This window comes from Anguilla rostrata, chromosome 10, assembly GCF_018555375.3.
Source record: "Anguilla rostrata isolate EN2019 chromosome 10, ASM1855537v3, whole genome shotgun sequence".
NCBI lineage: Eukaryota > Metazoa > Chordata > Actinopteri > Anguilliformes > Anguillidae > Anguilla > Anguilla rostrata.
In genome coordinates, this window is record NC_057942.1 from 26,614,903 (window position 1) to 26,629,112 (window position 14,210).

The 14,210-nt window shown below is 39.7% G+C and overlaps 1 protein-coding gene across 14 annotated transcripts in view; it reads right to left on the reverse strand.

Moving 5' to 3' along the window:
- Positions 1–2,206: 2,206 nt before the first annotated feature.
- eif4enif1 (eukaryotic translation initiation factor 4E nuclear import factor 1) overlaps positions 2,207–14,210 on the reverse strand; it is an 83,286-nt gene continuing 71,282 nt past the window's right edge. For all 14 annotated transcript variants that reach the window (XM_064297647.1, XM_064297644.1, XM_064297643.1 and 11 more), the window contains 5 exons: positions 11,330–11,414; positions 10,841–10,961; positions 7,932–8,285; positions 7,296–7,463; positions 2,207–3,488 (listed from right to left, as the gene is read on the reverse strand). In XM_064297647.1, the coding sequence (XP_064153717.1) occupies positions 3,283–3,488; positions 7,296–7,463; positions 7,932–8,285; positions 10,841–10,961; positions 11,330–11,414 (934 nt within the window). In that variant the 3' untranslated portion in view covers positions 2,207–3,282. The remainder of the gene's footprint in view (positions 3,489–7,295; positions 7,464–7,931; positions 8,286–10,840; positions 10,962–11,329; positions 11,415–14,210) is intronic.

Here is a 14,210-nt window from a genome sequence, read left to right on the forward strand (position 1 = left end):
GACGACAACGTCAGTGGGCTAATTTGCCTAATCTTCGCGGTACTTTAGACCCCGGTGGAAACGCAGACAACCATTGGCTGAAGGAACCTTTTAGTTCCTGGTAAAGTAGTTCCTGGGACTGAAAGTTCCGGGTAATTTTGGTGGAAACGCGGCTGTACATTGGTCCACTGTTGGCTTATATAAAACCCTCCTCTAAAAACCTTAGTGACATTTTTTATCCTCATCTGAAGTTTGACATCAGTCTTAAAAACCTTGTGAAATTTTGCTTTTTCCAACTAAGAAACATTGCTAAAATCAAATATGTTCTCTCAAGGAAAGCTACAGAGCAAATGATGTATTCTTTTATACTATCACGTCTCAATTATTGGAATTAATTTTCCTGCCTTAGTGTCTCTGTGATATCAAGACACTGGTTAGTTCAAAATGCTGCTGCAAAGGCTCCAGACTAGAGGCTGTTGCAGATCTGATCTCCCCAGTATTAGAGTAATTGCACTGGATGGTCACATAATATTTCATAATTACTTACACCATACATCCCCGCTAGGACACTTAGATCCTCAAGCAAAGGTTTGTTAGTGGTTTCCCAACTCCAGATGCATTACAAAGGGTGATCATGCATTTTCCACTTGCACCAACCCTCTGGAACATCCTCCCATTATCCATTGGATCCACGAAGTCTTGTGTTTCAGTTGTTTCAAAAAACCTCTGAAAACTCACCCATTTAAATTGGTTCTTGTAATGTACAGTCTTCTCCATTTGCTTTTTTCTTCATTGTCTTTATTATGGTTTTATCCTCTCTGAAATATTAATATTTTAATTGTTCATTGTTAAAAGATGCTTTTTATGTGAAGCACTTTTGTTTGAATGAGCTATACAAAGTTACAAATAAAGATTTTGAATTATTACAGAAAGGGTTATTCCTGGAAGCACCTGTGTACAGACATAAAAGCATATGAGGAAAAGAATGGCATTGTTGGGTCCGGTCTTCCTCAAAGGTGGCCATAGCAGAACTTTATGGGGGCAGGAAAGTATCCTCTGGAGGCAGCTTGGTTTGACAGTGTTGGCACACAAATAGGTGCAAAGATATTATTGAAAATGGGTGTACAGCTTATTGCCTTTTCAACAATCTAAGGCTTACATTTATTTATTCTCCCATAAACACAAAGCCAAAATCACAATAATGCTGTAACAAGCTCAGTTCAATGAGTCAGATACGCAAGCACTTTGTAGTTTTTGTTCTCTCTGAGGAAGATTGAAAGGTGTAATTAAATTTTATGCTCAGAAGAGCAGTGTGTGAACCATGTGAACAGTATGAATAGGACTTTCTTGCATCACTAATAAGTAGGCCTGTACAAACTGATGGAAACATACGTTTAACACTTACAATAAGGAAGTGGAGAGAATTTGCTCAGCTATCCTAGCCTTGTCAGTTAATGAACCTGATGTTAGTCACAAATCAAAGCGCACACTTCTGAAATAGACTAGCACACTTATGGGCATAAATTACTGCCAGCAGAAATTGAATTTGAATTGCAGAACTTGAATTTGAATGTCATTACTTGAATTTGAATGTCAAGGGTTGAAACTGAATTTGGTTTTCACTGCATTCACTTTTAAAAAATATATATTTTTTCAAAAATTCTAAAACACCAAATTCAATTTTTGTAATTCTATTTAATTTTTCTGTAACATGCATCCAGGTACTCTGAAAACCCAGACGAGCAAAGACTCAGGGAAACCGCAAACGGCAGTCAGCACCTTAAGTCAAAGTTACACAATCCAAAGTCAATTTCTGCTGGTAATAACATCTGCAAATACACACTTATGTGCAGATATAATTACAATCCATGTACGAGTAATGTGAAAAACTATTATTAGCAAAGCTAAGATAGCACAATATAGTTATACCAGTCATATATCCGAACAGGCTGAATAGCAGGTTTCTCCCCCTTCTCACAGTTCACACAGGTTTAATGGGCAGGCAGGGGGGCCTCCTGCAAATTTGATAGATCTAGCCAGTCATATCCCACCACTCTGGTAGTCCTTTGAAAAATGAAAGGGAACAACATACAGATTGAACTAGGTGTGATTACCTTTCCCCTAAAGTCCCTTAAAAGGCAGAGGTACATCGATCATGTTTGGGATGCAGTGATTTGGTATTTGTATCCTTGGGTTCAAGAATCCTGGCAAGAAAGCCACCAAAAAATTTTATGAGTGATTTTTATTGAACATTTTTATTTATTTATCAATTCTATTTGTGCCTTTTTATGCTATAGCACATAGTATATACTTTAAACAAATTTAATCTACCACCCCCCAAAAAATTGATGTGATCTAGAGCAGCACTTCTCTTCCAGTGACTGTGGGGAGCAGGGAGGGAAGCAAAAAACAGCCACAGAGAAAGGCACAACCACATCACTGCTCAGAGTACAAAAAAAAAAAAATTTCAGTACAAACTGCTTCTGAAAAGGTAAGGGCTATATGGAGATCCTCATCCTGTCCACTCAACCTCTCAAATCAGTCACAGGCTGGAGGTGGTCCTATCATAACAGGCTGGAATCGCCAAAGAGTCGCCTTCTAAGAAAGACATTTGATGGGGGTGAACAGAAGCGAAAGGATAACACCTTATGTTGGGGGAACAGGCTGCAAGTTAAATAAAAAATTCTCACAGGACATTTCCGCTCTCCAATGAATCACTAAGTCAATGACGAGCACCATCTTGCTCAGAGCAGCAAATCAAATCCATCAGGAGCAAAAATATAGCTAAGCATGACAGGACTGAACCAAGTCTCCACTCTTACTTGGCTGTTCTACTCCATTGTCCCAAGTAGTACTCCATCTTAACAGCAGGATGGCATTTCCAACAGAGGAAAAAAATAAGCATTTCTATGTACAAGATGAAAGAAAAAAAAACCCACAGTCTGTACAAATTGGGCTCATACATCATTTTCTTCATATTACAAAAACCCACCCACACACACTTCCAATACAAAACTATGCAACCCCAAAGGGGTAAAAGAAATGTATATTTAAAAAAAGGCTTCCAAGCACTTGTCTTTCCTTTTTTTCTTCTAAATTTTGTAGACCAATCCAAACTACCTGCCAACAACTCCTCCGGGTATAAGACGAAGAACGGAAACAGACAAAGTGCTCCACAATCTGTACATCTGTTATACAAAACAAAATTCACTTTGTTGCACCGAAAGAAAAAAAAAAAAAAAAAAAAAAAAACCAAAGAAAAAAAAAAGCAGCCTGTGTCCTGCTTTGCATCATGTCGGTGCCTCATTGACGGAACTCAAGTTCATCCACACTGATAACCTTGGCTGGCATGGAGGGTAGGGGCTGCTGCAAGACATCTGAGCCAAACCACTTTGATAGGCCCATTGGGGGGCTGCCACCGCGCCTCTGAGGGTGGCCTGTCCGGTGGGGGCCGTGGCTCTGTGACAGTGTGCTGGCCAAGTGAGAGCCAGGGACAGACGTCTGTGCCACTGGAGAATACAAAGGATGTGTTAATAACGGAGCGGTGTGATCAGATTACAGGAAATATGACTTTGTATTGACAAAAAACGAATACAAATATCAACCTGTGTTGTTGCCTGGGAAACTTGATGCGATAAGAGTGTTAATGCAGTGTTCTATCAATTAACTGTATACATACTTGTTTGTGTTCCATGTTGCTGTCAGTTCCACTGAACTGTGGTCAGCCCCTTTACCCATCCCTGCTGAGTGAAGTGCAAGTAGTTTCTGATATAATATTTTTACGTAATAACGTATGTAAGGTCAACCTGACATCACATTGTGTCAGTATGGTTGAACGTAGTCGTAAAATTTCTTCTTACAGTGGATTCTTACAATCCCTGACTAGTTTACATTCTGGAAACGTGACAAGCGAATCGATCCGTTACCCCTCACAGGACAATGCTGGAAGGTTTGATCCAAATGTAGTGACACCATATAGCCTTTTTTTTTTTTTTTTTACAAAATGGTATCAATCAATATAATTGTGCCGCCATTTTCGACACTTGCGAGTCAGGCACTCCTCACGCTAAGAAATTAGGACAGTGCTTCCGGCAATGCTTGTGTCTAAAGTGCTGTGACGGAAACAGCGATAGATTTCGCTTACATTTAACTCTGTCCAGAATGTAAACTAGCCAGGCATTATTCATGGTAAGACGTTTTTTTTTTTTTTTTTTTACAACATGAGAATGGCTTAAACAAGAAGAAACTCCAACATGGGGGACGGACAACCAAGTATGAAATGTTTTCTCCTATGTTCATGATGTGCTAATAATTTTCTCCTATGATCATGATGTGCTAATATTTTGTAAGGGTTAGAGGATGTTAACAATGGTAAACCTGCAAAGTAATGCCAAGTGTGTCCTCTTTTTTTCCTCCAATAGCAATGCTTCAAAAAAATTCTAGGGGAAACAATATTTCAGGAATGCACTTTCAGTTTAAAGAATGCACTTTAAGTCAGGTGAATGTGAAAAAAAGTTTAACTTTGTTGTATTACTTTCAAGCAGTGTAATTAAAATGGCAAGATTTAAAATTGTAAAAAAGAAAAAAAAATTAGCAGAACCACCAAACAATCGGTATCAGCCAATGTTTCCCCCAAATAATCGGAATGGGTCAGAAATTTTTATATCGGTGCATCCAAAACAAATATCACGTTAATTTTGAAATACATAGAATCTGTTTATTACTCTAAAGCTTTGATTAATATATGAAATGAATTTTTATATCAACCAGTATTTTTTCAGAAGACAGATGCTAAATTGAGACAAAATGATCAAAGCTAGATGCATCAAATTTTTGCAGTACTGAAAAAAGCACATTCCAGGCATACAGCAGCCTATATCCATACAGAAGTGATCATCAAACACTGAGAAGAATCAGTGAATTCCCTTGCATATAGCGTCATTTAGAAAGAAATTGTTACAAAGCAAGTCATTTTTTATTTCAGCGTTATTACAGCAAAACCGATGGTATGGCAGTGGCTAAAGCCTAGCTGCTAAAAGACATGAAAATAAATAAATTTAATGGATAATGCTACTGATGAAAGGTAAGTTTACTTCAATAACGATCATTATGTCAGTAGTGTTTTCTACTAGAGGTTGCATTAGCATAAGGCAGCGTTTTGGTGCAAAGGCACCTTTTGTAATTGTTAGAATCTTTCACTATTATTATTATTAGTTTCTGCCATCGGAGTCTACGGCAGCTCACATAACCGTTAGGTGGATTTTTGTGATATTTTGCACATTAATATAGCACAGGCCAAGGTATCCAGTCCCATAACATTTCAGCCATTTGGCTCATTTGGCCTAGAGCTGAACACATCCACACCTGTCAACTTAATGCCATTCAGAATTTTTTTTACCGTTAAACTGATCAGCAAAAAATTTAGCTTGCATTGTCCAATTTCTGATGATACAAGCCAAGTTTTTTGCTGATCCGTTCAATGGAATTTCATATTTACATTTCATATTTATGTGGCTGTGGCTCATCACAAAAATGCTTAGAATTCCAAAATGGCTTGATGTAAATTCATGAAATTTGTTAAGTATATTGTCGCTCAAATTATGAGTGCAACTCTAAAGTACTGGTCCAATTTAATCATAACGTAACAATGACGAGAACAGGCCCAACAATGCTTGTCATTTTCCTAACTAAATTGTACCTAGGGCCCAGATTACCCACAGACTAGAAAGTATTTTACACCGTATCCACCCTGGTCATGAAAATCCCCAGTTTGCCTTCACAATGTGACCTGGCAGGCTATTCCACATAGACTAGTGTTAAAAAATGATTCCTAATGTTTGTACAGAATTTACCTTTTGCTAACTTGCATTTGTCACCTCGCTCTACTAACAGAGCACAACTTAAAGAATATATTGTAGTTAACTTTGTTAATCCCCTTTATGAATTTAAAAGCCTCAATCAAATCACCCCAAAGTCTCATTTTACTAAAGTTGTAAAAGATAAAGCATATTATCTTTCCTCATAGCTTTTATCTTTCACCAGGAACAATATGGTTGCTCTTCTTTGAACATTTTCCAGATTCCCTATACCTTTCTTCTAGTCCCCAGAACTGCACAAAATATTCCAAGTGTGGACTAACAAATGTATAGTATAAAAAAAACTTACACTCAAAACTGTTGGCTATATATCCCAGCATCATGTTTGCCTTTTTTTTACTGTTACAGCAGTGTCCAGAACTGAAAGGCTTTGATCAACCATTACTCAAGTCTTTTTCAAACTGAGCACATTCCAATTTTGTTCCTCCCATAAAGTAATCCTGCCTAATGTCTTTATTTCCCACATTCAGAACAACTTTTGGCAATATTGAATTTCATTTGCCAGGTTTTAAAGATGAACTCACCTAACTCTGAGTACCCTTGGGTATAGGGCCTCAGGGCCAGGTGCCTTGATTTGTCTTTACATTATGCAATTTATCCAGCACTTCTTCATCCTCTCTCTCAATATATGTGGAGTACTGAATATGCCTTCCAGTCTATTAGTAATCACTTCTCTTTTAAAACTTAATTTTTAATAATAACTATTTAAGGTATCAGCAATATCTTTATTCTGATAAAGCAATGTTCTTTCTTCATTCCTAAATGCACCTGACATGCTTCTTCACTTTCCTTTTCTTACAACAGTATTGAAAGAAATATTTAGGATTACTTTTTGCATCTTGGGCAATTTGCTTTTCAAAGAACCTCTCAGCTTCCCTGGCATGCATATTACAATACTAAGCCTAATTACACTCAGTGCTGTCATTTAATATATCTTATACAGTATTTTTCCCCCTCAAACTCATCTACTGGGGAGACTGGATCTTTAACTTGCTTTTCCTTACCTTTGGAATATATTTACATTGTGCCTCAAGAATAACCCTTTTGAACTCTACGTTGGGTGTACACAATTTGGACTTTCAGTTTCCAACTACCAACTAACTGCCCAGTACCCTAGCCAGATTTCAGTTAGATTTGCATAGGCAGATAGGGACAGGATTTACTTGTCGGTTTGCAGTACATTTCCCCTACCCATTCCCCAGTCATTTCCCTTATCATACATTCTGTTTTGGTCTGACCCTAGACCAGGTCATAACACATGCCCATTACATTTCAGGCTCAAATGCACCCTCATTTACAGACCATGTACCCTTCCACATGACACCTGCCACCTGAACACCACAAGGACTGGATATTTATAAATTACCTGGAGGGGCTACCCTAGTGACATAGCCTACTAAATTCTAATATTTATTCATTTAATTTGCATGGAGAACTAACCTGGTCTCTGTTGCAGTTGCTGTTGCATAACTGTAAACTGCATGGGAGCGCCAGCGCGGGGGGGCAGAAGAGGGTGTCCTGCAGCCCCAATCGGGTAGAAAGCCTGCCCTAGCAGGGCAGGGGGCAGCCCTTGTAACTGGGAGAGGTCCACACCGGGTGGAAACATGCCTGTGGGGAGAGGGTTTTGGTTAACAAAGGGGAGAAACGGGGAAAGAAAGACAACATAAAATACCCTAGTTCAAACTCCCAATTCTGTCTTACTATTCACAATCTATTAAGATTTGACACATGCACAAAGTCAAATTAATTCCAGCTAGGAAATCAGAGTTGAGTAATTCAAGGGTAATTAAGAGGTAGATAAAAGCATACAGAGCTTGAGGATGTGCCTCATTGAAAACCATAAGACATGAGCATATTTGTCAAATGCTGCGCATTTACAAGTAGGGAATGTTGCTTAACTACATGTTGGTTTAATATAAATTAAAATTTCCATTATATTGTCACTGCCAAATTTCTAATTTATTCTCATCTGCTACAAACTATTTTGGTTTCCAGTGTTGATAAAACGATGTTGGTCTCACTCGCCGGCCATCCAACACATGGTCCTTGGATAATAGAAACGGATGAGGTACTGACCTGCCTGCAAAAGGGCAGGGGGCAACTGTTGGGGTTGGATGCCTTGGGCTATCATCCGCTGCACCACACTGGGGGGAAGCTGGTGTGGTGGGGGCCGCACCAAAGGCACATGGGACAGCAACGGCACAGGGTAGACGGGCCGGGGGAAAGGAGAAGCAGAGCCAGGTGACATGAGTGTGGGGGTGTGGTGGCCGGAGGAGCTTGGCCGAGTCCGATCTGGGTCTTTGGAGTGCCGGGCCTGGCCAGAAAGAGGGGTGGAGCAGGTAGATCGAGGGAACCCCATCTTCATGCCTCCTGCTGGCAAGCTGCTGCCATCTACACCCTCCAAGAAGGAGCTGGGGGAGCTAATGTTTTCTGTGGGGAAGAGAAAGAATAAAAAAACCAAACGTTAACTTTACTGCTCACTTTAGCAAGACGATGGACAGTCACACTCATTTTTGGCAGCACACCCAGGCATCGACTATTAAGAGATGGAGAGAGCAGTTGTTACAGGCTAACTCAACCAGCTGACTAGCAAGGTTACATTACATTACAGGTATTTAGCAGACGCTCTTATCCAGAGCGACTTACACAACGTTTACATAGCATTTTTACATTGCATCCATTTATACAGCTGGATATATACTGAAGCAATGCAGGTTAAGTACCTTGCTCAAGGGTACAACGGCAGTGTCCTTACCCGGGATTCGAACCTGCAACCTTTCGGTTACAAGCGCAGTTCCTTACCCACTGCGCCACACTCCGTCCACAGGATATCGCAACTATTCAGGTTCAGATATGTTGAGATATGAGGTTAGACTGGCTATGGCTAAGGTACACAGCAGATTGTATGGCATTTACATGCTCCAACTCTGAGGCGCTGGTCTCCATGGCCGTCAGCATGTGATGTCACACAATTATTAAACTGTGCTACACTCCGTCCGCCTAGCTAGCTAAAGGTAGCTAAAATGCACCGAAGGTAAGAACATTGGTTTAAAAACCAACTGAACACTAAATGCAAATGACGTCCAGGGTTTCCGCCAGTGTATTGCAAGCCCGGCGGCCCGCCGGACTTAAGTTGACCCCCCGCCGGGCCTAAGCCTAATTTTTTTTAAATGTATTTTTAAGATGTTTTTTAAACTACAGTTACAGTGGGGTTGAAAAGCTCACCAGCGACATCTGTTGGTTAAAACACGAACGCACTGTAGGAAAGCAGGTCTGAGATCAGTGTTCTTTACCCTCATTGTGCATAGAGTGACGTTCAACACTTGACGCTTCCAACTAACACAAGCTAACGTTACTTGGCAAGCCACAATTTCTTATTTAGTAGGCTAACTAACCTCGTTACAAACTGCGTTATCACTTCAACTCGTCGGTAAGTACATTCTTTTTATATTAACTTAAGCAGTGTGTAGGTAACGTTAAAACAGTGGCATGAATGTAACGTTCGATATATTGTAACATTACATGGCTTATTCATTGCCATCGAAATAACAACTTCACTTGTTTATTAATAATGTTAGCTTGATGACATTGATGTAACGTTGTCATAAAATTTTTCCTGACCGTGTAAACTGCCTGACTTGTTTACATTTTGGACAGATGTGGCTACATAGTAAATCCATCGTTTCCATTGCAGCACTTTCGATACAAGTAATATCGGAAAAATCCTAAAATTTCTTCTTATGAGGAGTGCCTGACCGGCAACCGTAAAAATGTGTTAACACAGCAGCAAAATTAGGCTATATCTAGAAATACCATCTTTGGGGAAGAAACGCTACGGTTAAGGGTCAGGCACTCTTCACGATAAGAAATTTCAGGATTTTTTCGATATTGCTTGTGTCTAAAGTGCTGCTACGGAAACGACAACTGATTTACCGAGGAGCCACATCTGTCCAAAATGTAAACAAGTCAGCCAGTTTTCACGGTTGGGAAAAATTTTACGACAACGTGGTCATGTAGCTAACTTAGCTAGCTAGCCAAACAGTCAGTAACACAGATACTTACTTTGTGCCATTTAGGGATAATGTCAAGGAGAAGAGGTAGCCTACTGTAAAAGCCAAAAAACCTTAGACAGTTTTTTAAATGTTTAAATGTGCCCAGCATTCCAAGGCTTGTTGTAAGATTCAGTAGCCAATTAGGACTTGAATACAAGTTTTTTGTAGAGCCCAAAAACCTTGATATTATTTATTTTAATTCAATTTCTTTTGTTGTTGTTGAAATGTGCCCAGCATTCCAACGCTGAAAGAATCAGTAGCCAATCAGGACTTTTTTCAAGTTTTTTGTGGAGTGCAAAAACTTTGATATTATTTATTTAAATTTAAATTTAAACAAAAAGTTCTTTTGTTGTTGTTGAAACCACAACATTCCAAGACTGTACATTGTTGTCAGATTCTTTGTAAGACTCTGCTATGTTGTAAATAGTTGTTGATTTTTTAAAATGTGTGTTGAATAAATGACTTATTTATAACAACATTCACATTAGGTAGTCATATTTTCAAATCTCCAGTCAGCTTTTAGCACTGACTTAATGTAGGGCCCTATGGAATCTGTGTTACAGCTTTTTTAAATTCTCAATTCCGCGATTCCGTCCGTGATCCTGTTATCACAGAAACTATAGGGCCCTACCTTAATGCTGCCATCAGTCTGTCGCCCATCAAAAACGACACTTGGCCGCCGGCCCGCGCCAGGCCGCTAGGCCCTGTCAAAAGATACTTGCCACCGGGCCTAACAACTTTTCTGGGGGAAACCCTGACGTCTAAATACTATAAACACTATTTAACGGTATATGAATGCTAACTTTTCAAAATGTCAGAAGTACAATGGAAATTCCAAGAAAATTCTCATTTCATGATTTTCAGAGAAAATTGATGGAACATTTATGGATTAAGATACATGTGTAAAAGTTGCTTAAGTGGTTTTCCACATACCGTCCAGCGAGCGTCTACTGTTCTCTTTGCCATCCAGGAAACCACTGGGCTCATCACGACTCTTCTCCTTGGTCTCGTACATCTTCCGGATGACAGAGGTTGGCGTGAAGGATGGTGACAGCTGCTCCAAAACACAACTCTCATTAGGTTTTTTTATAAAATCATTGTGCAGCAAGTGGTACTGTGTGCCTTCCTTATGCATTTCCCCCCACTTTATTCAGATAGGGGCAAAGAAGAGTATACATAGAAAGGATGACAAAACAAAGTTACATGGCAGGGAAATAAACCCCCAGCTGGACAGCCAGATGGGTAAATGGTTATATATATACAAGTCTAAATGATACAGGCTCATGTCTTGGAATTATTTTTTAAAACTACACTGCTGATTGAATCTAAGTGGCTCTACTGTATGAGTATCAAGGCTTTAAGCTAAACTCTACATCTTATTCACTTGACTGGGGAATTTGCATTTCCTACAAGTGGCCTCACCATGCTGGTGACCGTGTTTCCAGGAGAACTGCTTCCAGCTCGATGGCTGCCAGGACCAGGTGACCTGTTCATCCTGGGCTGTCTGCTGTGGAAGGATGACATGGTTCACAGCAGTCACAGGAAAGCAATAACTTTTCAGAGATATAAATCTATAAGAACATTTCAATCCTCGCCATACTCTAACAAGTGCACAAGCTTTGCGCCGCAAACAAAACTTAGCTTTTACAAGCCTTCAACCTAAGTGGAAATCCTTAATTTTTCAGCTTTGGTGGATTCCACAACATCTCTGGTGACTGGTGATCACAACAGTTCATTTTCATACTCCAAATTCCAGAGTTCTATTCCAGACGAAGCTACAACCCCAAACTAACTGGCATGGTAAAATAATCCAGTGGTACCACATTGCTGATCGTCTGTAGGCAGTTTTTCTGCACAATGTCATCCAACACATTAGGCTAATATTCAGCAACATATCAAAATTAATTTTAAAGACAAAGCGTCAGAGTTGCATTTGATAAATTTTACTGTTGGATATATCAACCGCAACAAATAAGGGAGCTAACACATAAGCTATTTATGTCAGAATTCTATACAATTAATAACCAAGTACAATGTACCACCATTGGCTCTTATTTTTCCACCGTAGTCTTCCTCTTCATTACATTTTCAGCACTTTCTTTTTCACAGTAGACATGCAAGAACCTGTGAGTGTGTCAGCGTATTTGAATACTTGGCAGGATTGTCGCACCCGACACCACAAGTGGAAAATAGCAGGAGAGGAGAAATGTCAAAACGCAAACATCAATATTGCTACAAATATGCCACTGTGAAAAAGTATCAATATATCAAGTATTGGCACTAAGTTCTCAGTCTCACTGCAGATATCCGGTATAGCCACATCGGTCCTCTCCCCTCTAAGGACCACAGTGGATTTTAAACTTTTGAAATATTCACTTTTTCCACAGCATAACATTTATTAACAATTGTGCCATTAAATGTTAGGCACTGGCTGGAACCAAACCATTCAATAAAATATTCATATGCACAGACTTCACAAATTGAATCAATGGTGGGACTGATTCATACAACTTGACACGAAAACTTGCAGTTCTATGCAGGCACCCGACCATATGAGAACCTTCCTTATGGCAGCACAGCTAGGCCAAAGATGAAGGTTGAATGTAGAATGTGACATTCAATGGCCATAGAGGAGCACCTCAGCTAAAGGTAGTAGCAGACAGCTGTACAGTTGAGTAAAAATGTGCTTTATTTTGAACAAAGAATGATCAGAAAACTCTTAATCCTGTTGTGATGGAGTTCCAAAGACCTGGCTGGCAGAATTATATGAAATAGTGTTGCTGGTCTATTATCATATCACCCAGCCCCCTAGCCGTCATGGGTTAGTGTCCAATATTTCCTATGTAATAATCAATTAAACATGAATTGTAAGATATTACCCATATTTCAAATGTAATTTATTTATGCTTATTTTTAAGTTGTTTTTATGGGATGGCAGGTATACAACTAATTAACTTGTTGGTGTAAACACCTAGCGCCCTGAGATTGCTCAACTCAGACATTCTGCGCTCCTGCAATCAAATTATGAGTTTAAAATACAAACTCTGTATTCTAGCTTTATTAGTAGACGATTCAGGACAACTATGCTGAATACGAAGTTTGCGCCACCATTGTCACGCAGGTCGTCCATTTACCAAGCACCCCCTCCCTGCAGTCTCATCTGTAACTACACCCCCCAAACATGACACACTGGACAATAGTGTCTATCTGGGCATACAGAGAAACATTCTTTTACCACTAAAAATTTGTATTCCATCATAGCAACAAGATAAAGCCAACAGCTGAAGGTATGCCAGTACAGCTGTAAAAAAAACGCTGCTCACTGAACACTGAAATAAACAAGGAATTTTTCAAAAATTATACGATGTCATTCTACTGTCAATATCTGCGACTAAATATACAACCTTACAATTGGTTTTACGTGTAGAGATGTCCCTTTCGAGACTGAGTGGTCATATATTGTCTTGGACAATCTGTTTGTGAAATATACGCTTTGTGATGCCTGGGTACTTTCCAAAAATAGCTGTGTGTAATATCACGTTTATGATGTTGTTGCCCTTTGTAGTACAATCTGGCTCGATTAACAATTAATCTATCCAATAGGTGACAGAATAAGCTTTCTAACAATGTATAATATGTCTAATTTTACCTTTGGAATAGCGTTTTATAGCTCAGCGTAAACTAAAATTTTGTGTCTCTATCGCTGCATTACGCATTCAGTCTGTGGTAGCAGTAAAAGACACAACCAACAAGCTCGAATCCGCAATAGCGGTGACCGCACACGCGCATGCATCCATGTGTGCATGCATCCATGCACACACAAACACGTGACCTCTTCTTTGGCTCATGACCAACCTTTCCACAAAATCTTGTGCAAATCTGTGAATCCATTCGGGAGTTATGCGCCTTTTTGTGATAGGCCACGCCCATCGCCATGCCCCCTCTTGGTCAATCGGCCTGAAAGTTACTCAGCTGTACCTTCCAGTCATGACCAACGTCCATGCCAAATTTCAGCCTCATGGGGCGAAAACTGTGGCCGCTATGGGGTGGGACCTCTGTGGACCAACCAACCGACCGACCGAGCTATAGAGCTGTGGTTGCAGCTAAACATACATGCAACAGAATAATTTTCTAAAGAATAAGACACATACAATGTTGAGGTTCACTCTCTCTATACATGCGGCTCTGAAGTTACCCAAAACGTATTCACTTTAGCCTATAAACCCCCCGAATGCCCTAGCAGTCACTATAAAGCCATTAGGTCATCAGAAACTTCTGTAAATATCCAAAATATCAATCACGC